We start from the raw sequence: 23,467 nt of genomic DNA on the forward strand, positions 1-23,467 counted from the left end.
GTTGTTAATTTTGACAGCTAATTTTGATTTAGTTTTAGTCACAGTCTTTTGACCAAAATGCTATTTAGTTTCAGTCATATTTCAGCCACCTGAATTGTTTTTAGTTTTAGTCTGTTTTCAGACAACTAAATATCATAATATTTTAGTCGACTAAATCTACAGTAGTAGAACAGTAGAACTGAAATCCATTAATTGAGCATTTAAAGGGTTACTTCAGCGATTAGCATATGGCTTTGTATCAGTAGAAACCCTGGAGAATATTCAAATTATTGTGCTTTCCCCCCTCATATCTCCCTGAGACGAGAGATTTATGCATTTTATTTCTGGAAAAATTCCTCCTATGATGCAAAATGACGATTTTTGCATCATAGGAGGAATGCTTGCCCAAAGGCTAAAGACTACAGCCAGCAGAGGGAGCCATTTCCGCATGTTTTGAATCTGCGCATGGGGGATGGGCGATTACACTCAGCTGGCAGGGAGAGCTCAGCTTGCAGACAGGATCATTTAAACGGAGCTATGGTGAGCAATGTAAGTCTTTTAACTTCTCAAATTCATTTCTATGAAAGTTAAGCTTGCAAAGGCATGAACTGAAACGCGTGCCAGACTGAACTGGCGTTGTGAATGTATGCCGCGAATGTAGTCGCGATTACCTCAGCTCTCATCACTCGTGCAGTTAGTGCTCAGTGCTGTGATACTCGCACAGTGACTCACTCATTATATTGAACAGACACGTTCAGTTTTTAATTATAGTGTCTTCTCTAACTCAGTCACAGTAATGAAGTTGGTGGTGTTGGGAATGGCCTCACAGGGCAGCGAAGCATTCTGGGAATTGTAGTCTTTCATCCCCATGGGACAAAAATACATTTTCTGTCTTTTCTCAGTCTAGAAGGCACCAAATTCAAAAATAATTTCACATTTCTACTGCATTGATGACCCAGTTTAAATACAGATTCATCTTCCCAGCGCTGAAGTACCCCTTTAAGCATTATATAACCGCCTGTTACTTGAATACATGTAAAAACCGACATTTTGACAACTAATTAAAACTAAAACTAGTTTTTTGACTATTCAAGCGCAAAAATACATGAAAGAGGTTTTTTTTTTTTTTAAACATAATTTTTGTATCATTTTGTATTTCTGTTTTAGTTAGTATATCAGGTTAAGCTAAAGATTCAAATAAGTTTAAGTTTTTTCAGTTAACATTTATTTAATTTTAAGTAATTATGTTTTTTTTTAATGGTTTTATTTATAGTTTACCTCTTTTGGAAAGTTGTGGAAAGGCTATCATTAAAGCCATTTACTTGATACTTTATTGATGTGTCAAACACTGTTTTTAGTCTTTCCTCCTGACTGACAATGTATTAAATAGGTATGAAATTTATTTTACAGTTTATTGTGTAACCGAAAACGTATAATGCGTAACTTTTAATAATAAACCAGCTCGAAATAGACATTGACTCTTATTTTGAAATGTATGTATCAAATAAGATTTTATATATCAAAAGCTCAAGGGTTAGTTGATTTCTCAATTCACGACCCCTTTAATTAACCTAATATTAGTTTTTGCTGAAGTATGATAATTATGAAATTTCACAGATATTTAAAATGACTCGTATCATGAAATAAGACTTCATGGGTGATCACATCACCCACCAATAATCGTGTTAAATAATCGTGATTATGATTTTTACCATAATCGAGCAGCCCTAGAGAAAAGCTCAGAGGAATATCACTTGAAAAAGAATAGTTATCACTCAGGCAAGAGCTAGCGTTGCAGAGACCTAAACGGGAAGACCTGCAAACGGACACTGAGGTTGAGTTGCTTCTGATCCATACGGGAGTAGCGTTGGAGCTGCTGGCGACTAACAACCAACTCTTGCTTGTATATACTCTTGTGTGCTGTGTTCATTTTTTTTTTTTTTGCTCTTCCTTGTTCTTTCATCGTCTTCACTTTATTTATCGGAAAGCATTATTTTGCTTCGCTACAGCTAAGATAAAGATAAAGATACATCCATTTGGGGGCGGAGCAAGGAAGGGAGGGGCGTGTTTCAGATGCTAACAGTGTCTCTCGGAAATCTCTTTCGGCTCCTCCTTAAAGGTGGGGTAAGTGCTATCTGGTAACCGTTGTTGATATTTCAAATCACCAAAACAAACACGCCCCTACCCCCAAAATTTTGATAGCGCCGCCCCACACATAAGTAAATCCAGAGGCATCAACGGCTATGGCATAATCTCTGTGTATCTAATCCAGGTTGAATATTCAATGAAAAAGTCATCCCTTCTATCACAAAAACAAACCGTTCTTATGAACAACCCGATAGTACACAAGCACACAGTCCAGCTAACGACATATTACAATTATGACAAGATTAGAGTCATAGCAATCACAAAATCACAAACTGCTCTAATGAGCAACTCTATAGCACGGGCCGACAGTCCAACTAACGACATATTACAATTATGACAAGATTAGAGATAGCAATCAAACTGTTCTCATGAGCAACTCTATAGAACACAAGCACGACAGTCCAGCTAACGACATATTACATTTATGACTGGATAAGGGTTATATAGATCATGAAAAGAGTAAACAAACATATTAGGAGTATAGTATCTTACTTTTCGGACACATTTTGTGAGCTGATGCTCGAAGCACACAGTGAGGAGATTTAGATGCTCCATATGGTGTGGAAATGAACGGGTCTTTATCATCGCTGAAGTGAGCCACAATACGATCGCAAATGGCCTAACAAGCGAACATGACACACGAGCACAGTCAAGCAGCATATATTAGGCTAGTTCTCGGCTAATTTTCATCATGTGTGACTCGTGTGTTTTGAATAATGACGAGCGCTCTTCTCACCATCAATAGTAGACACGCCCCTTACCTGCTGATTGGCTACAAGTTTGTTATTCCACTCGGCCCGTGCCCTTTTTCTAAAACGGTTTTGAAATAACACTTATCCCACCTTTAAGTGGCATTTATTTGAACGAAAATTTGCAAAGCGCACTGGTGGTTAGCAGTAGTTTGAATTGTATTAGGTTTTAAATGATAAAACAACATATGTGTTGTTTGAAATGAAAACAATACGATTAAACAACGTAGATTCGGTCATATTTGTTCATGGGTGTTAGCTAACTCAGTTTTAAAATAATATTTTATCACCTGAACCGTACATGACATTATCATGCTTTGCAGGCAATATCTCCCTATTGACAGTCACTGAAAATCTATATTCCATTGTACAGTGTACCATTATAGATTTCTTTTGGAGGTGCAGGAAAATGACATTACGACAGCACTGACTGGCTGTTGGCACCGCAAGTCTAAAGCAGCAGACTAGAAAAATATAAGTCGAGGATAAGACTAGAAATATAAGACTAGAAAAAAAAATCAAGGAATGGAAAAAATATCTGCTATACAATGAAATTATAAAGTTAAAGATATCAATTCGCTGAGAGTTAAGTATTATAATCCCAACTGGCAGCACACTATTTAAACTAAGAAGCCAGACAAAGAGCGGTGACAATCTCCAGAACAACTGCAGCCATAAACACAGAAAACAGCAGGCCACCGTTATCATTACAGGAGACAGGCCAGAGTTTCATGGGTAATTCTTTCTTGCTTAAGTTTTGGATAAACGACTCTCTCCCATGAACGCCATTCCAGCAAAGCTAAACTGTTTGCTGAACATCCTCTTGGAAAACATCCCCTTGTAATTGTTTACACAAAAATAGAATGAAATCTTATTTCCTTAAAAGATTTGAGACATAAATATTTGGGCCTCACACACAAACTATAATATTTGCTGTACTTTAAAACTTTTCTGAAAGACGCATGGAAAAGCTTAGGTTTGATTTACAATCGACTCAATAATTTACATACTGAACCAAAAACTAAACAAGTCATGAATCCTGTGATTACTGCGGATGATGACCGTGTTAAGGAACGGTAAACATAATCACTTCTAAATATGCAGTTTTGACATATGGAACTTCCAAACCATAAACCAATATAATGCAAATAAATTACACATTTTATTGAAATAAATTATTTTTCGATTTAAAAAGCAATACAAATGAGTACATAATGCAATACAATTTCTGTAAATGACCAAATAGACTCACCTTCGTGTTACTCCAAACCAGAATGTCCGCTGCTCTTTTACATATAACATGCTCAATCTTCTTGTTTTAGGATTGCTAGCCAAGCCACTTATAATTTTGAGGAACAGACTGGCATTTAAAGTATTTAAAAAATGTCCAAAAACCGCTAGAATAATGTTATATATTTTGTTGGCTTGTGTACTTACATAATGAACCAAATGTGTTCAAGAATGTTGAAATGTAGAGAGATAAGCTATTTTAACCAGGACACGGACCGTGTATCGCCTATCAATGCCATCATACCCGCCAGCAGAAAGAGGACGAGAGGATTTATTAGACATTCACAATTTAAATCCTCTGTCACAAACACTCCATGCTCAATGTTTAATATGAAATAAACACGACTTCAAAATAAAATATAATTTGTCTTTTTTTTCATCTTTCAGCAAATACTGAGTTATACGTTTTGTGAGATTAAATAAATCAAAATGACAATAACCACTGTTACCCTGTAAATTGTCTCTTTCCAACTCAAAATAAAACAGCCTCTTATTTTGTACAAACAATCTGATTTTACAGAATTCTGTGAAATGAACACGAACCCTTAACTCCGTGTTGGGTCCACGTGATGCCAATGTAAGTCAATGACAGGCAGCATCCGTGGTCCAAACACAGATTCCCAACACACATTTAATATTTTGCATTTGTAAAAGGAGACATGATTTGATGAATATTTATAGCCTACTTTTATATTTTGGAGCAACTAACTCCACTCCTACCCTAAGCCTACCCACTTCTCAACAAATTTAAAACACGTAACAGGCAAATAAATGTACAATCACAGGTATTTATTGCAAAAATTGACCAAAAACAGTATAAAAGTATTAACTCATGTTGCATTCCAAGTGTTCTGAAGTCATACGATATCTGCACGTAAAGAACAGAGTTGATCTTAAAGTTTTAGTCGCTGAAATGATGGCCGCGCCCCTTTGTGAACAGAACACATGCCCTGCGTCCCAATTCGCATACTATCCATACTAAATAGTATTCGAAAATAGAATAAGTATGTCCCAAATCATAGTATGTTGAAAAGAGTATTCCAAAGATACCCAAATGGTTATCTATTTCCGGTCAGAATTCGAAATACGGATCGATGCACACTCTAACGGCTGATATTACCCACATCCCATTGCGAGTTGGACGAGGATTCGATTAGAACTACAAACGCAGATAAAAAGTGTTAAAAAACTACAAACATGACGGATGTGCGAGTCCGACAGTTAAGTAGAGAAGTTTAGATAAAGGGGTTTGAGTGACCAACTATCAATATTTAACCTGACAAAAATATATTTATTCAGTGTTGTCCACATTATATTTCACCTTCAGCAGCATTGTGAACTTTTGTAATGACACGTTTGGCCATTAACTTTAAAATGCATCATTATTATATTTCAACACATGAGGAGTCTCTGCATTAAAGACCCACAAATGGCAGATCAACGGGTGGCTACATTTCTCTCCGATACGGTAGGAGATTAATCTGAATGTTGAGGATTTGAACTGTGACGAATCTGACGATGATTGACAGGGCAGATAAATGGTGACGGGATGCACGTAACCAAGCGTCAGAGTCCGTTAAAGATGGCGAAGTAGTATGTCCCGAAGCTTGCATTCTTTTCAGCTACACACTCAAAAGTGTATACTTTTTTTCCACAAAAAGAGTAGATACTTTTAGGACGTAGTATAAATAGGAAAATTGGGACGCAGCAACGCACTCATTCATATTTCTCATTCAAATGATACACACGTGGCCCAATGGCATTTTACTATCAAAGCTGACATAATCACGCAATTAGTCACGAGACACACGACAGCCAATGATGTCAAAGCTGATTTAACACTTCTTCCGGCGGCAATAATTCTCTAAATCTTTGGCGGATGGACTCAACGGTACTGATCACTTTTGGGGATTTTCTTCACACAAATCAAATCACACTTGAACTATTCGTACTTTCTGAATAAATTGTGCCTGCAGTCGTATCTGCCTGTTATATCCTGTTTGTTTTTTTATAATACACAAATGGGTAGGTTTAGGGAAGGGATTGAGTTACGTGTTTAAAGCGTGTCTGAATAAAAATAAAATAAATGTAAATCAAATGATGTTGACTGAATCAAACTAAAGAATAAGGTGTTGGAACAGGGAATCCGTGTGTGGACCACGGATGCGGCCTGTCATTGACTGCATTGGCATCACTTCTGTGGACCCATCACGGAATTTTTGGCGATTCCATGAATCTACCATGGATTTTGAGTTAAGGGTCATGTGGTCATTACCTGTGAGATCAGGTTGGTAGAAACCATGGAAAAACCAAAGATGTGTTAAAGGTGCCCTAGAATGATTTGAAACAATATGTTAAATTGTTCTCTGATATCTCTGTCCTCTGATATAGAGGGTATGTGGCTTATTTATGGGCAAACATTGTCTAGATACAGTTTTACAGGTACCTTTACAACCATATGAATTGTCCCTAGGATGTAATGCTCTGTTTTTGCCTTATTTGGAAGGGTCATGAATATTAATGTTGAGCTCTGCTCTGATTGGCTTATTTCAGCAGCTCACAGCTCATAGCAGTTCAGTAAAGCGGCTCATAAGTCCTGACTGAACTGACAGAACACAGACCAACTGAATGACACTTTAAGCAGAACATCTCAGATGTTTTCAGATCACCCGCACCACGCGGGAGAGAGAGCTCGTGTGCATATGGTTGCCAGATTGGACATTTTTAGGTAAAACACTGGATAGCATCCATGCTCTTTTCACAGGAAAGCTCTGTTTGGGGGATTTAAATTACTAAAATTTGGCAACCACACAAACAATCTCCTTTCCCAAATCAAAACCAGTGATGACTCGTCTTTTTTCGTCAATGATATTGCATGTTTTTATAACGTTAGTCACAATGTAAGCTACGCAGTCACTGTGATGTAGTCTGAAATACAAGCATGCAAAAACATCATACTTAAGTTTTCAAATATATATATTTTTACAAAATGAATAGCCTTGTCAAATGCTATCGTTTGAACTTATATGGTGGAAAAGGTGACGTTTGCTAGAAGGATTGAGTGAACGATCTGTAAGCAACGAATTTACGGTTGTATTTTGTAATATAATACAAAACACAAAATAATATTAAGCTTTGTCATTAGACACAGTATATTTAGTTTTGTATGGTAACTTACTTGGAGTTTCCTATTGTTACTGTACTAGCATCATGCGTTATCTAGACAATGCTGTCTCTAAGAAACTTTCAATTTAATCAGAAATTGTTTAAACAGTCAAAAAGCGGATAAAATCGCTACTTACTGCTTGCAGGAACTTACTGCTTACTGCTTTACAGTTGTAATTGCCACTTTCTTCAGTTTAAGATGCTGAGCGAAGCTTGCTTGAAATGGGCTGAACAAACGAACAATCTTGAATTAAATTGTTGTGGTATCCGATTATAATAAACATCAACCATGACTGTTGACATTTTTTATATGTGGGAAGGGTAGAAAAGTTCTCACATCTCCTGCACAGCCTGGAACATGACGTGTCCATTTTGCTCCGTCAGTTCCGCCTGACAATGAACATGTTTGGACAGATGCAAATGTTGGGGGCGTGCTTATAAATGATCCCCAACACTTGCGTCACGGTTGGGTTTATGTTGAGAAGCACTTATTTTTCCGTGGTGTTTTTGATTTACGAGATTTACATAAGAAGTAGGAGGCAATGTTGTTTGAGACTCACAGAATGTGATGTCCATGTACTGAACTCTTATTATTTCACTATGGCAAGGTTAATTAAATTTTTCATTCTAGGGCACCTTTAATATATTATTTGTTTTATTAGACAGGTGAGCAACTGTTTCGATACATTCATCAACAGAAAACTAAAAATTAAATCTCACGAATTTTAACATGCCTAATATCCATCTAGCTTACTGCAGTGTGCAAAAAATGTCTCATAGTAGTCGCAGAGCAAACGCACATAGTAGCATTATAGCATAACTTTCAACACACTTGTATCTAATATGATGAAGCAGTGCTGCGTTACCCCACATATACAAGACCGGAAGAAGCGAAAGCGGTCATCTGCGGCATAATAAAAGCTTAACTGCTCTCATTAGCAATCGCTCCAGCGGCCTCGTCTCGCTCCACCCTGCTTCATACTACAGTAACATTAATAAGTCTTTAATACATTAGCTCATCCATGAATATGATGTCTGCCCCGAGTCATGACGGATTCTTTTGCACTGCTGTAGTGGGGAAGACAACATCTCACATGATCCTGCGAAATCAAGGTGTCATTAAGCCACACCTTTGTTTTCCCGTCTAGTGATGTCTAGTGGCGAAAATTACATATTGTGCCTTTAAGTCACATCTTTAAAACTGAATACATCAAATTAATTACAAGTGCCATTGAGAATACTGTACATATAGTGCCCTACCACATTTTCATATACATATTTGTGCTGTGCCGTTAACTTTTTGGTGATATCACAAAACGTACTCGGTTACTTTCGTAACCTCGGTTCCCTGAGAGAGGGAACGAGTATCGCGTATGGGAAAAACTAATTTTCTCTTTATTAATAAAGGTATCTATGTAAAGCGCAGTGCAGCTGCACGGCAATAGCCAGGCTGTCACATCTGTTCAGTGTCTGGCACTCTGTGGGACTTTTATGTTGAAGTTTATTTGTGCATTGTTTCTGTCTCCAATTTCCTGTGGAGTTTTGTAGTTCTTGTAGTTTTTCATGTTGATTAGTTCTCCCAGGTGTTTCCCATTCACCACTCCCCTTGTTGTTTTGTTAGCCTTGTTCCCTTGTGTGTATTTAAAGCCCTGTGATTCAGTTGTTCTCGGTCGGTCGTTGTTTCCTGTTATGCAGGTGTTCTTGGTATTCTGTTCCTCGTGTTTCTTTGTGTTTGCTCTATGTTATTTTGTTCCTGATTTTTCATCTGTATTGTTTGGTCATTAAATAATTCTCCCTGCTATTGGATCCTACTTCTCTGCCTGCCATCTGTTCCGTGACAGAGGCGCGAGGAGCGCTCTGATTGGCCAGGCCGCGGCAACTGCAGGAACCTATGGTGAGGAGGCTGAGAGAAAAGAACCAATGGAGGCGGTCCAGAGAGGCCGCCGAAAAAGGGGCTTATATTTGCATACAGGAGGCTATATAAGACCCTGATTCGCCATAGGTGTCAGGTCTGACTGAATCGATACCTGAGAACGCAATACTCGTTCCCTCTCTCAGGGAACCCAGGTTACGAAAGTAACCGAGTACGTTCCCTATCGAGAGGTTCCTCATATTGTGTATGGAACACAATGTATAACGCTGTGTGTGCTGACTGACCCAAAATTCCCAACTGAATGAGGGAAAGTCAAAAAACCTCTAGAGAGACCGACACAGACAGGCTTCATAAGGGAATGAAAAAAACGGAAGAGTCGGACTCCTGACCGGACATAGTCGGATCTATGGTAGAGTGTAATGATGCTTATGAACGATTGTGTATAAGCGGGATGCAATATAAGCAATCGTGTTTCCAGGGCTGCAGAAGGGCCCTTAGACGGAGAAAAGCACTGCTTGTAAAGCTGGGACCTCCAAATTGTTGAATCTGATAAAAGTGGACGGAGAGCCCCAGCCTGCCGCCGCACAGATATCTTCCATGAGAGTGCCACATGACCAAGCCCAAGACGAGGCCATGCCTCTAGTGAAGTGGGCTTTAATGCCTGTAGGACAGGTTAGGTTCGTATACCTATATGCTAGTGAGATCGCATCCACTATCCAGTGTGAGAGTCCTGGTTTCATGACAGCACAACCTTAGTGCGGCCACCGAAGCAATGAAGAGCTGATCCGACTGCCTGAAGGGGGCGGAGCACTCTAGATACAATCTCAATGCTCTGACTGGGCAGAATAGGTTTGCGTCTTATTCTCTCTGAAACCCGGGTAAAGGAAGCAGTGTAATGACCTGCATACTGAAAAGGGTTGATAGCACTTTGTGTATAAAACCATGTCTTGAGCACAACCTAGAAGTTGTTGGACCCGAACTCAAGACAGGAAGGGCTCACATAGAGTGTGTGTAAGCCACCCACTCGCTTAACCGAGGCCAAAGCCAGCAGAAAAGCGGTTTTGAGTGATAAGTGCTGAAAGCTCATGGTCTGAAGTGGTTAGGAGGGGGGACACTTCACTGCTTCTTAAACCATGGTAAGGTCCCAAATAGGGACTGGGGACAGGCGAGGCGCTTTTAATCTCCTGGCCCCTTTAAGAAAACGTACAATAAAATCACTTTTCCCTAGTGAATGTCCCGTGATCTGAGTGTGATTAGCTGCTATGGCGGCGAAATAAACTATGAGCATGGAGGGGGAACGACCCGCGTCCATTAGCTCTTGGAGAAAAGCGAGCAGTTCCGCCACTTCGCATGAGTGTGCATCAATGTTTCGCGCAGCACACTGATTAGAAAACCACTGACCACTTCAAAGCAGAGCCGCCTGATAGCGGGGGCTCTAGCTTCCGAAATGGTGTTCATAACTTGTCAGAGAGGTTTCCGGATACCCGTTGATGGGCCATACGTGGAGGGCCCAAAGCTCGGGACTGGGATGCCAGATCTTTCCTTTCCCTGGCATGAGGAGGTATTTCCTCAGCGGAATGGGCCTTGGGGCTGTGTCTGACAGCTGAATCAGTTCTGAATCAGAACCATGTGCGGTTCTTCCAAAGTGGGGCTATTAAAAGCACTGTGTATACTGTCTCCCTGATCTTTTTTGATGGTTTGTGGCAGCATCGCGATCGGAGGGAGCATATAGAGGGAGTCTGGGCCAAACATGGGCCAGGGCGCCCCTGCGTTTGCAGAAAAATATTGTGCAGCGAGTGTTGTGTGAGCTGAATCGTTTGCGGGTGAAGAGACCATTCCCCTGGGGGAATGGGTCCACTGGATTACATGTCCGGACCCTGACCCTGGCATGTGAGCCGCCCTTAGGGAGCTCAGATTGTGCTCTGCCCATAAAAGGAGATGCTTAGCTACGTACCTACGTAGAATACCCACAACGCAGCCAATGAGCGAGTCCACAGGGGTAAATGCACACAGGATTAGTGTGCAGACGAGCGTGTTTGACACAGGCTAGTTGACTGCAATATTTCTCTCCAGTCACTTAACTAAGGGAACTGGGAGAATGTAAGGAAGTTTGGGTGGTATGGAAGCCATTCTACAATGCTGTTATGCTTTAGTCTAGACTGAAAATGCGTGTGCGGACAAGCGTGTTTGACCACAGGCTAGCTGACTGCAATATTTCCTACTATTCCCTCCTGCAATATCTTCAGTCACCTGAACCAAGGGAACTGGGAGAATATAAGGAAGTCCATGGTGTAATCCGGCACCATCCGGATTTTGTGGGGCTGAATTAACAGTGCTTATGCAGGGGTGCACACTGTGTAGTGGACACATTGTCTACAGTGTCAAATGCTCTGACAGTGAGCGCGTGCTATGACGTAAGTCGCGCTCTAGTCAGCTGCAGTGAGAAACGGCTGTGACGTAATCCGCATTCTTGACATATCCAATAGCCCGAGTTCGCTCCTCTAACTTACTCTAGTATTCTCTGTCCGCGGCACTTCTTTAGCACGGTGGCGGCGGCAGAGTGACGAGAGAAGAGGAAGAGTGAGGAAAACTCTGTCTGTCCGCTGCGCTTCTTAGCGCGACTGAATTAGAGAAGAGGAAGAGTGAGGAAAAACTCTGTCTGCGACGCTTCTTCAGCACAGCACCATAGTGACGAGAGCTTTGGCTCGAGTTTGTTTATTTACTCTAGTATTCTCTGTCCGCGGCGCTTCTTAGCGCGACTGAACGAGGAGAGGAAGAGTGAGGAAAAACTCTGTCTGCGGTGCTTCTTCAGCACAGCGCCATAGTGACGAGAGTTTCGACTCGAGTTTGTTTATTTACTCTAGTATTCTCTGTCCGCGGTGCTTCTTAGCGCAACTGAACGAGAGAAGAGGAAGAGTGAGGAAAAACTCTGTGCCCGCGGCACTTTTTCAGCACGGCGCCATAGTGACAAGAGCTTTGGCTTGAGTTTGTTTATTTACTCTAGTATTCTCTGTCCGCGGCGCTTCTTAGCGTGACTGAACGAGGAGAGGAAGAGTGAGGAAAAACTCTGTCTGTCCGCAGCGCTTCTTCAGCACGGCGGCGGTATAGTGACGAGAGCTTCGGCTCGAGTTTGTTTATATACTCTAGTATTCTCTGTCCGCGGCGCTTCTTAGCGTGACGGAATGAGAAAAGAGGAAGAGTGAGGAAAACTCTGCGGCGGCGGCGGAAGGAGTCACTGCAGAGTGAAGAGAGCTTCGGCTTGACTTTTCTCATGTCCTCTAACATTGTCTCTCCGCGGCGCTTCTTCAGCGCGACGGAACGAGAGAAGAGGGAGAGTGAGGAGAGCTCCGTCTTTCCACGGGGCTTATTCGGCGTGGCGGAACGAGAGAATCCTCGCATAGAACAAGCCTGTAAGCTCTTTGAAGTGGCGTTGCAGCGGCAACACACACAACACAACATAGACACACAGAATAAAGGATATTTAATGCCGGATGGCGAGGCTGGAACGCAGGTGGCTGAAGGCGGAGACCCGGTGGGAATCCGGCCTCCTCAGGTCTGCAGGGATGTTCCCGTTGTTGCTTTTCGACAGCGGTTTGCTTGATTCCGGAGGTCAGCGATGGTGTCGCTGAAGGAGATAAAATCTGACACCTATGGCGAATTCGGCTTTTTCAACGGTCCCCTTTTTCAGCGGTCTCTCTCGAGCGTCCCCCATTAATAACGTTTTCCCAGTTTTTCCCATACGCAATACAAGGAACCTCTCGATAGGGAAAGCTAAATTGATAGAATCATTGTCAGCCACACTATCAACAAAGCAGGTTGCATGCACAAGTTTCTTTGGAAATTTGTGGTCTAAATTTTAGCTCAACCTAATATAGAACAAAGCCCATTTGTTAAAGACAGATCGGTTGAGACACTGGTATTTGGGCAATTGTTTTACATTAGTGCTCTTGAGAGAGTTAACAATTTGTCACTTACTTGTGGCTCAAGAAGGTAGTTTGTGCCAAATGCCAATGCAAGCCAAGCATTAATGAAGTGCTGTTAGTAAGCACTCTGAGAGTCTTCTTTGAGTATGTTTGAGTGCCACTAGAAGGCATGTGGAAAAACTACTACTACAGCTCAGATGTCTATAAGACTGGCGGGGAAAAATGGAACAAAGGAACACAGGAAACTATAAATGCAAATCAAAGGTCCATGAACATTAAACTAGTGATTGTGATTGTGACACAGACATTTCTTCATACTCTGTCAGTGTGGGGTCATTGCTTATCAAAAACTGATTCAATTATTCTGTAGTATTTCTTGCATAAGTTAAATTGACTCACTATTATAGCTGGCTATACATGCTTTATAATGTATGCATAAATTAGTCTATTATCTGTCTATCTATCTATCTATCTATCTATCTATCTATCTATCTATCTATCTATCTATCTATCTATCTATCTATCTATCTATCTATCTATCTATCTATCTATCTATCTATCTATCTATCTATCTATCTATCTATCTATCTATCTATCTATCTATCTGTCCGTCCGTTCGTCCGTCTGTCCGTCCCTCCGTTTGTCTGTCTATCTATCTATCTATCTATCTATCTATCTATCTATCTATCTATCTATCTATCTATCTATCTATCTATCTATCTATCTATCTATCTATCTATCTATCTATCTATCTATCTAGCTATCTATCTATCTAGCTATCTGTTTAAATACTGGTTTTGTTATTAACAAAGTGCTTTACTAAAGCAAGGCAGCCAACTAATAGTGTGTTTCACTTTAACAGTCATTTGAAAGTCATTTTTCTGCACGTTTACATGGCCTTCGATTCCCATCGTTTGGACTGCTGCACATCTGGAAGGCATTACTTAGCCTCGCTGGCTCATGGGATGAGGTCACTGTGCCAGAGAAACAATGTTGCTTTTGTCTGTTATGCCGACTGATGACGTTGCAGCCTCTGGTTGGAAATGTGCTGTGGGGGGGTGAGAAAGCCTGTGAACTAGTGCTCTGAACAATACAGTACTTTTGAGATTGCTATTAAATCTCTCTAAAATATTGTCTAGTGTATCATCGTCAACAATGAAAAGTCCAAGTGCAGCAAAGTAACTTCTTAGGTTAAAGAGAGACCAACATTAAGCTGAAACTAAAGTCTAAATGAAAGTCACATGCTTACTTTAAAAGAATTAAGTGCGGACAAGTAACACAAAGTGCTACAGTAAACCGAATGTTTCACAGACCTCTGTTGAATGATTTATCCTGAACCTCTGTAGAGCTGGTAGAGTCGCACAGTTTCTGAAGTCTGCCGTCTGTGAGTGCTGTGTGTTTTGTGGCTTTAAGCCTATTTCCAGTAGTTACGTGAACTTCCAGGAATTTCCTCCTTCTACTGATGTTCACTGCTTCTTCTGTAGGTTATGATTTTGTATGAATGACTGAGACATCATGTTGAAATTCACCTACTAAGATAATTATATTTATACCTGGCAGATAAGAAACCTCAACATTATTCTTTACATAAAGATACTGGCTTGCAAAGTCATTCTGTGTTACATTGCACTGATAGCATTTGGAGCTAGTTGTTTTTCATAGCACCAAATTAACAGGTTATCTATGATAAACAACATTAAATGCATGATAAGACATGTTTTGTTACTGTATGATCAATGATCTTTGCATGTATTTACTTTAGCTCAAGAAACAGTTATTTATAACATCTCATTTGTCTTATATGTAGCAGCAGTACTTACTGTACAAACACTAAAGGGTCATTACATTTAGTTAAAATTTCATTCACTGAGATTTTTTACAATTCCCCTGAGATTTCGGTTAGCTTGGTCTTTTCTCCATATAAGGAGTTTTTGTATCCTTCCACCGGAGCTGAATGCGAGGTTGGATGGAGGAAAGCAGTTGGACCCCCATGTTCCTATTCCCTACTGCACACTTTGGCTTCACTGGAGGAATAAATTAGAACTAAAGATGTTTAGTACAGACTTTTGCAGAGACGGTAGACCTGATTAGAGTTAGCAACTTCTGCGGATGATTTTATGCAGATTTTGTCATGTTCTGAAGAGCAACGATATGAATAATTTTACAGACAGAAATGGATGGATGGATGGATGGATGGATGGATGGATGGATGGATGGATGGATGGATGGATGGATGGATGGATGGATGGATGGATGGATGGATGGATGGATGGATGGATGGATGGATGGATGGATGGATGGATGGATGGATGGATGGATAGATAGATAGATAGATAGATAGATAGATAGATAGATAGATAGATAGATAGATAGATAGATAGATAGATAGATAGATAGATAGATAGATAGATAGATAGATAGATAGATAGATAGATAGAACAACATTTTCTTTTATGGGTGAGCTATTCCTTTAACTCGTCAGACGTTATTAAATAGCAAAGAATTGGCAGATGTGTGATTTGATTTGCAAACATAGAGCACATTTCCTCTAAGCTTGCAGCCTCCCATATCCCCAGTGTACGGCACACCTTTGTTTTCCATCCCAGCAGGGACACACACACACACACTCACGCACGCACACACACAGCAGTCACAGTTAGGTGTGACAGAATTGTCCTTCCCTTAGTGACATCTCTCTGCCTGCTCGCCTGTAGCTCTCTTCTAAACACAGGGGGTGGGTTAAAAACTCTGTCATCTGTCTATAACCCGGCCAGTGACGGAGAGGGAGGGATGTAGGAGGAGAGAGAGAGAGAGAGAGAGAGAGAGAGAGAGAGAGAGAGAGAGAGAGAGAGAGAGAGAGAGAGAGAGAGAGAGAGAGAGAGAGAGAGAGAGAGAGTCTGGCAGACACATGGCCAGTGAATGAGAAGATCTTTCCCTCAGTACAGTGTGTCTTTCACTGGCTGACTTACTTCAGAGGACCAGGGCAGCGTGTGTGTGTGTGTGTCTGTGTCTGTTAACCTGCTCACCTACCGCCCTACACACACAAACACACTTGGGATTACCAATCTCACGGTTACTGAGAATTCTGCCTTTGTTTTTCCAGAATGGCTGAAGCTGAACTTCATAAAGAAAGGCTCCAAGCCCTGGCGGTAAGTTATGTGTTGCTTTGTTCTTACAGTCTTTCCAAAATCTTATTTTTTTGTTCCATCTTTGATACTAACATACATTGTTGATGCTCATAACTGTGCTCCTCTGTGCTAGAAAAGCATTTTAGTACTAGAGAACTAGTTGGTTTGAAATCAGACCTAAACGAATGCATGTTAAAGAAGCCTGCAGACCTGATGGTTTTGGTGTTGTTAATGTATGTTTGACCCAAGTGTGTTCTCATTAAGAGAAGATTTACTATTGAAGAATCACCCTATTTAAACCAAAGGGCAAGAATTTGAAATGTGGCTGAAATAGAGACTACATTTGGCACCAGGTCAACCCCTCTGCGTAGACCAGAAGTGAGCAACAGATGGAAAACTATTTTGGCTACATTGCTTACAACTTTGTGATTCCATAGAATACACATGCAAAAATAGTCTGTGTTGGTATACACTAGGAACTGTTCTAATATACAGTTATCCGATTCAGTTCATGAGCACAGAGGATTTTCTGGAGAAATTTTGAGTGGTCATGTCTATACAAAAATCACCACAGAAGTGCATTCTGATTGGTTGCTAGGGTGTTTTGGGTGGTTGCTAGGGTGTTCAAGGTGGTTGATTAGATATGGTCTCTAGATATGGCTCAAGTCATTCAATGTAAGTCTATGGGGCTTTTGCCTGTTTTTATAATCTGTCAGGCAAAAAGCATTAATCCGATGGCTTTGAAAAGTAATAGCACACCTCTCCTCTTTCAAATCTCTAACTTTTTATTAGCAAAATAATGATAGGCCTACCTGCCTTAAGAAACGCCACTAATTAAAAGTCTGTCAAGTCTAACAGTAAAGAAATTGACTCTTGGCAGCTAGAACTGTAGCAGGCTAATGCCTTTTGGATGAGGTTTGCTAAATGAAAGGTGAAGTGTTGAGATAGAGGGCCTGTGGTAATGGTGGAAATATAAATAATTAAAGTTATACAGTGTCTGGCACAAGCTCAAGCACTGAGGGATGACTGGTTCTCGATACAAATGGAGATAATCTAAATAGTGTCTACTTGAATGCTTTGGCATTGAGCGTTTGCTTGCCAGATATTCAAATTGCTCAAATTAAAGTAATTACGAGACAATTTCCCCGCATTTTAGCAAGAATTCAGTGCTTTTATCGCATCTGATAGTTGTGAACAGAATATACACATCATTTTCTTGACATCTGTTTTTGGTAAAGAGAGTCTGGCATTTCGGTAAGTAAATGTACATAGTAGCAATGGCACTGAGAATCAGTCTTCCATGCCTGCAAATGCAAATACATTCAAACTCTTGAGCACACATGGCAAATACTGCTTCTGGTTCTCTGTGCTGTACCAGACTGTGCTGTGTGTTTGCAGTTGTTTTTGTAACATATTACTGTTAAGTTGATTCAGATAGCCTATGTAGTACATCAAGTTACACCATGTTATTGCCTTCTAGTAATCTATTCCCATACAGTCAGTCAGGCAAAACATTTCATACATTAAAAAAAATTACAGAAACTCTCTAACTGATATTTGACCAGCACAGGCTGAAGCAGCATGTGGGTTTCCCTGTTTTAATACTAAGGAAAAAGAGTGACATTAATGAGGTGGTGAAACTTTATTGCGCTGTCTGTTTTGACGGTAGCTCAATGGAAAGCCCTTCTAGTCCCACACAGTACTATTAATATTGTCTGGTAGCTTAACAACTTCAATCAAAAGTCAAATTGTTAAAATCAGCCATCTTTGAAACATTGTGTTTTAAGCAGTTTATTCACATTTAGTGAGATTTGTAATAGATGTAGCGAGTGGCGGTTGCCAAGTCGCGCCACAGTGCTAGACTGTAGTAGGTGATTGCCAGGACATTGTTATGAGATTACTAAGGTGTCCTAAATGGGTTTATCATGTTGCTATGAGGACTTCAGGGTGGTTGATAGTGTTACTAAATAGTTTTTAATGTGTTCTCTGTGGTTGCAGAGTTGTTGCGTACTGGCTCATGTTGAAAGTAGAGACATGTGAAGGCCATGTATGGTAACACATTATCGTGATTTGTCCTCTGCATCCAAGTGGTGCAGACACATTAGGAGTAGTGAACACACACACACTGTAAACCAACTGTGGTTAGGTGCACCTCAGCCAATTCAATACCTGCTGATATTACACTTCATACTCTAGCCATTAGGCCTCGATTGACCCTCTCTGAGCCCACTTGCCAGTCTCTATTTTTTTCAGCCTATGATGTGTGTTTTTTTTGGTCAACTATGAAGACAATCCAATTGCATCCTCCTTAATTATGCACTGATTATGTGTAACCATTTCTACTCGACCCACTCCAAGTGGGACTCCGGCAGCACGTCTCTTGAGGCCAAGGGAGTGAGGTTTACACACACAGTTCTTACAGACCTACATCCATTACACTCACCCCCTAAATCTCACTCGCATCCGGGTCACGGCACCACATGTAACCGGTCCTGCTCGACCCACTCCAATCAGGACTCAAACCGGCGTCTCTGCTAGTTTTAGTTGCTAGCACGCCTCACGATCACATAATGGGAATGAATAGAGTGTTTTTGAAGATCCATAAAGCACATTCATCATTATAAAAGTAATCCATACTCCAGGGGGATAATAAAGGCCTTCTGAAGTGAAGCTATGCATTTTTTGGAGAAAAATATCCATATTTATAAAAAATTTAATTCATAAAGCAAAACTCTGCAGGGCTGTGGCTCTCCAGGGCCGACATAAACCACCCCCAATATTAGGGATGCACCGATACCACTTTTTTTTCAGACCAAGTACAAGTACTTACATTTGAGTACTTGCCGATACCAAGTACCGATACAAGTAAAGGGTTATTTCACCCAAAAATGATTTTTATTAATCACTCACCCTCATGTCGTTGGACACCCGTAAGACCTTCGTTCATCTTCGGAACACAAATGAAGATATTTTTGTTGAAAGCTGATGGCTAAGAAAGGCTTCAGAGAGGCCTCCATTGGCATTCAGTACAGTCCCACTCACAAGACCCATAAACGCACTAAACACATCGATACAAAGTCCATCTCACTACAGTGGTATTATATTTGAGGCTATTCTGGCTCCATATGTCTACACCTCTATGCTTCGCACTAGTGAGAAGGTTCGTGCGGCAAAAATGAAGGCATCACAGTCGTACGCGTTAAAAGCGCGAGACCCCTTTTCACTTGGCAGTGTGCATGGTGAATGTAACTCTCCGCTCGGCTCCGCATCCGAAGGTGCGTTAAAGTGGTATCGGGTGCGGTTGTATCGGGGTAGTTTTACGAGTATGAGTACAAGTACGAGTACTTGAGAACAGTATCGGACCGACACCCAAGTACTGTATCGGTGCATCCCTACCCAATATAGTATATGAAAAACAGTATGTCAAAAGAGTATTATTTCAGAATACAAAGTATTTAAATAATGGAGATTCTGAAATACTTTACTACCCCATGAGGCCACTGGGTAGGAGTTGTGAATAGCAGGTAGGGGACACAACTGATGCTGTAGGTCACTTGACAATTATAGCATGGCAGATGTAGCATGTCTGGATTACATTTATAGTACACACACTTTACAGATATATAGACCTCCTGGGAGTGATGGGAATGCTTTGCTGTCAAAAAAGCAACGTCATTCGGACGAGACATTAAACCAAGGTCCAGATTCTCTGGTCATTAAAAATTCCAGGATGTCCTTGAAATAAAAAGAGTAAGGGTGTTATCCTTGCATCCTGGCCAAATTTGTCCACTGTCCTCTGTCCATCATTATGCCCCCCTAATCATCCTCTGAAGTCACTGATTGACTTCATCACTCTCCACCAATAAGCTGGTGTGTGGTGGATGTTCTGCCACAATATGGCTGCCGTTGCTTTATCCAGGTGGATGCTGCACATTGGTGATGGTTGTGGAGATGCCCCCCTTCCATATGTAAAACAAATTAATAAATTATAACAAATAAGTATGATGAGATGATTGCCTTAGTAAACTCCAAAAATTAGCAGAATATTGTGCCATCAACACAACATATTTTCATATTTCACCCAGCAAGATTGGAAATGTTTGCCACAGTTCCATTCTATATTTTATTATCGAGTTTCCTTAAAAGCAGTGAAAATGTTACACTGTTAACTGTTGCACGTGCAGTTTTATTATCAAAACAGACGCCTGGTGTTGTAACTGAAACTTGTGGTCGTTTGGTGTTCAAATATCTTATAATGGTCAGTACTTTATGTACGCTGCGCTCATTAGAAAGCTTTTAATTTGGGCTTGCCCTCAAGCAGGAAAGTACCATAGGACTTTGCCCGTGGATTTTCAATTTAGGGTTTCTAGTTTCACTCCATATTCATCCAACATCTGCATTACCCCAACCACATATTTTTCATCTGGGCTTCGCTTGGTTTCCCATGATCTCCAGAAAAGCAAAGCCTGTGGGCTGCTCGATGTTAGCCAAGCAGTTGTGTTTTTGAAATGAGCTAAACTAAAACCTATTCCTCAAGTAGATCACTGAAATGTAGTTTAATAGTTGTTTTATTCAGATATGCTGGCTTGTTGTACCTAATATTTATAGCTTCATCACTATTTTTTATTATGCTGTTTTGCTAGGAGTGCATTATAAATATCGGTTTCTGCAAGTGATGTATATCGACTCCCCTGCATCAACAATGCTAACCACAAACTAACTGCATGACTGACAAACTGCTTGAATACCACTTTACTTTTTATTAAACATACCATTATGATATTGAAGAACTGATTTTTTGTAGTTTTGCCAGACAATTCCCTGTACAATAAGTAAATCACTCCTGTACTGATGTTTTTTAGCTAGCTATGTTTCTGGTCCATTGCCTCAAACCACAGGCCATTTAGGCTCTTTGGGTCCAAATTTGTGGCTGTTCTTTTCAGTCCAACAAGTGAGGGAATGTCGCTAGCTTAAATGAGAAATGGGTTAACGGGTTGCTAATTGCTGTGCACTGGGTGGAGGAGATTGCACACGGGCAGACTTTCCTCTTGACTTAAATGCCCTCCCTGAGAAGTTATGACTTGTTTACACAGATTAATTCAGTCAAGCTCAGGTCTAGACCTTTGCTATAAGCTATTTTGCTCTTGTTGGCGTAGCACTAGTCTTATCCTCAGACATTACAAATGGGCACTGCCCACACTCTGTTCAATACACATCTAATGCATATAGCACACCAAACGTCCCCGGTTACGAATGTAACCTTAGTTCCCTGAGAACAGGGAACGAGACGCTGCGTCAGCTGACGCTATGGGGAACGCCTCCAGCGTGACCGGTGTCTGAGCTACTATCAAACCACAGCAATCCTATTGACCGGCGACAGCCTATGATGTCATCAAGGTGCGACCAGGAAGTATATAAGGGCGCCTTGCAAACATGACACCAGCTTCTTCGTCTGAAGGGACTGTTCGCAGGCAGGCCCCGAGGCATGGCAAAAGTGACGCAGCGTCTCGTTCCCTGTTCTCAGGGAACTAAGGTTACATTCGTAACCGGGGACGTTCCCTTTCGAAAGGGAACTCGAGCTGCGTCAGCTGACGCTATGGGGAACGATATACCCACGCCGCCATGCCGAGGGGAGTGCATGCCTACTGGCAGTGACAACTGTCAGGACAAGCAAATTCAACTGAAATGCCTGAACCACTCCCCCTCTGGTCACATTAGGCTGTCAGTGACAGCATTCCCTACGGTCATAGCCCGAGCTGTGGCCTTGGGGCACCTTCATGTACCCTACCCCGGCCGCTCAAAGGCCTGGAACCAACCTGTTCGACAGAAGGGGTTCCTTTAAGGGAATGTGGCTAGGGGACCCGAGGGCGCCCCAGCCAGTCACTATTCGGGAAGAACTTCACCGAATGCCACCAGGGAGGCTTGACCTGGCGTCACTATGCGGGACGCTTCCGTCTGCCAGCCCAGTCTGTTAACAACAGAGCCTCTGGAAACTCGCCTCTGGAGAGGCATCAAGCTGAGGGACTGCGAACTGGCAGTGTTCGCCTCAGGCCGGAACTCAGAGACGGGCTATCCTGGAGAACAGCGCTCAGCGTAGTGCTTTCCCACCCTTGCTAGCGAGGGGAGTCAGCTGCTCGATCCTAGGATCTACCGAGCACATACATTACAGGGGTGCTCAGGAGGCCTGAGAAGGCCTACAGGCTGATCTCACAGGGAGGCCCCGAGGGGCCTACGACCAACTGACCAGGCCCAGGCGGCCGTAAGCTCACAGACAACCCTCCTAAGAGGGGAGCTCTTAAGCCTGCCTGGTAGGTACCATGCTGTAGGCAACCTATGCAAGTCCCTGTCCTGTAAGGACCGCATAGCAGCAGTGTAAACTCGTCGTGCTAGAGTATGCGCCCGCCATCAGGTGCTGCTGGCTAGGACCGAAGCCTGATGGCAGGAACCACTAGCTGTCAGCTTGAGCCAGTTATGTGTCTCCGTCCAAGGAACTCATTCCCCCTGGGAGGCCCCGCAGGGCCTACTACTTGCCAGGCTACTCGTAGCCGGCACTGAGACCAGGGAACGACCTCAGGGAGGCCTGGTGAGGCCTGCTACCTGATAGCAGATCATGCTAGCCGCCCTGGCTAGCAACCATGCTCACTGTCATAGGAACCGGGAACCGGGGCTCACCCTCCGGGAGGCCTAGCGAGGCCTAATCCCTGTCACCCAGTGGCCGAGGCCCTGGACCACCCCCTCAGGGGAAGCCAGATGAGGCCTGCTGCAACCCAGCAGGCCCTCCGGGAGGCCTGGTGAGGCCTGCTACCTGCCATCTGGTGACTGGAGCCCAGGGACTGTTATCCAGCGCTAGTTCCCTGGAGTACCCCCTCAGGGGAAGCCAGATAAGGCCTGCTGCATCCCAGCAGGCCCTCAGGGAGGCCCCGCGAGGCCTACTACCTATCATCCAGTGACTGAAGCCCAGGAACGACCCCTTGGGGGAAGCCAGACGAGGCTTACTGCTACCACAGCAGGCCCTCAGGGAGGCCTGGTGAGGCCTACTACCTGCCGTCTAACACCTGAAGCACGGGAATACCCCCTCAAGGGAAGCCCGGCAAGGCCTGCTGCACCCCAGCAGGCCCTTAGGGAGGCCTAGGGAGGCCTACTAACTGGGCTTGTAGCCATGCCAGCGACGAATGCTCGCTGGCAGGTCGGATGAATGCTGGCCGCTCCAAG

General features: G+C 42.3%; 1 protein-coding gene across 4 annotated transcripts in view; it reads left to right on the forward strand.

Moving 5' to 3' along the window:
- LOC137062872 (PALM2-AKAP2 fusion protein) overlaps positions 1–23,467 on the forward strand; it is a 172,846-nt gene that overhangs the window by 11,751 nt on the left and 137,628 nt on the right. For all 4 annotated transcript variants that reach the window (XM_067433804.1, XM_067433803.1, XM_067433805.1 and 1 more), the window contains exon 3: positions 16,231–16,276. In XM_067433804.1, coding sequence (XP_067289905.1) covers positions 16,231–16,276 — 46 coding nt within the window. The remainder of the gene's footprint in view (positions 1–16,230; positions 16,277–23,467) is intronic.

This window comes from Pseudorasbora parva, chromosome 23, assembly GCF_024679245.1.
Source record: "Pseudorasbora parva isolate DD20220531a chromosome 23, ASM2467924v1, whole genome shotgun sequence".
Lineage (NCBI taxonomy): Eukaryota > Metazoa > Chordata > Actinopteri > Cypriniformes > Gobionidae > Pseudorasbora > Pseudorasbora parva.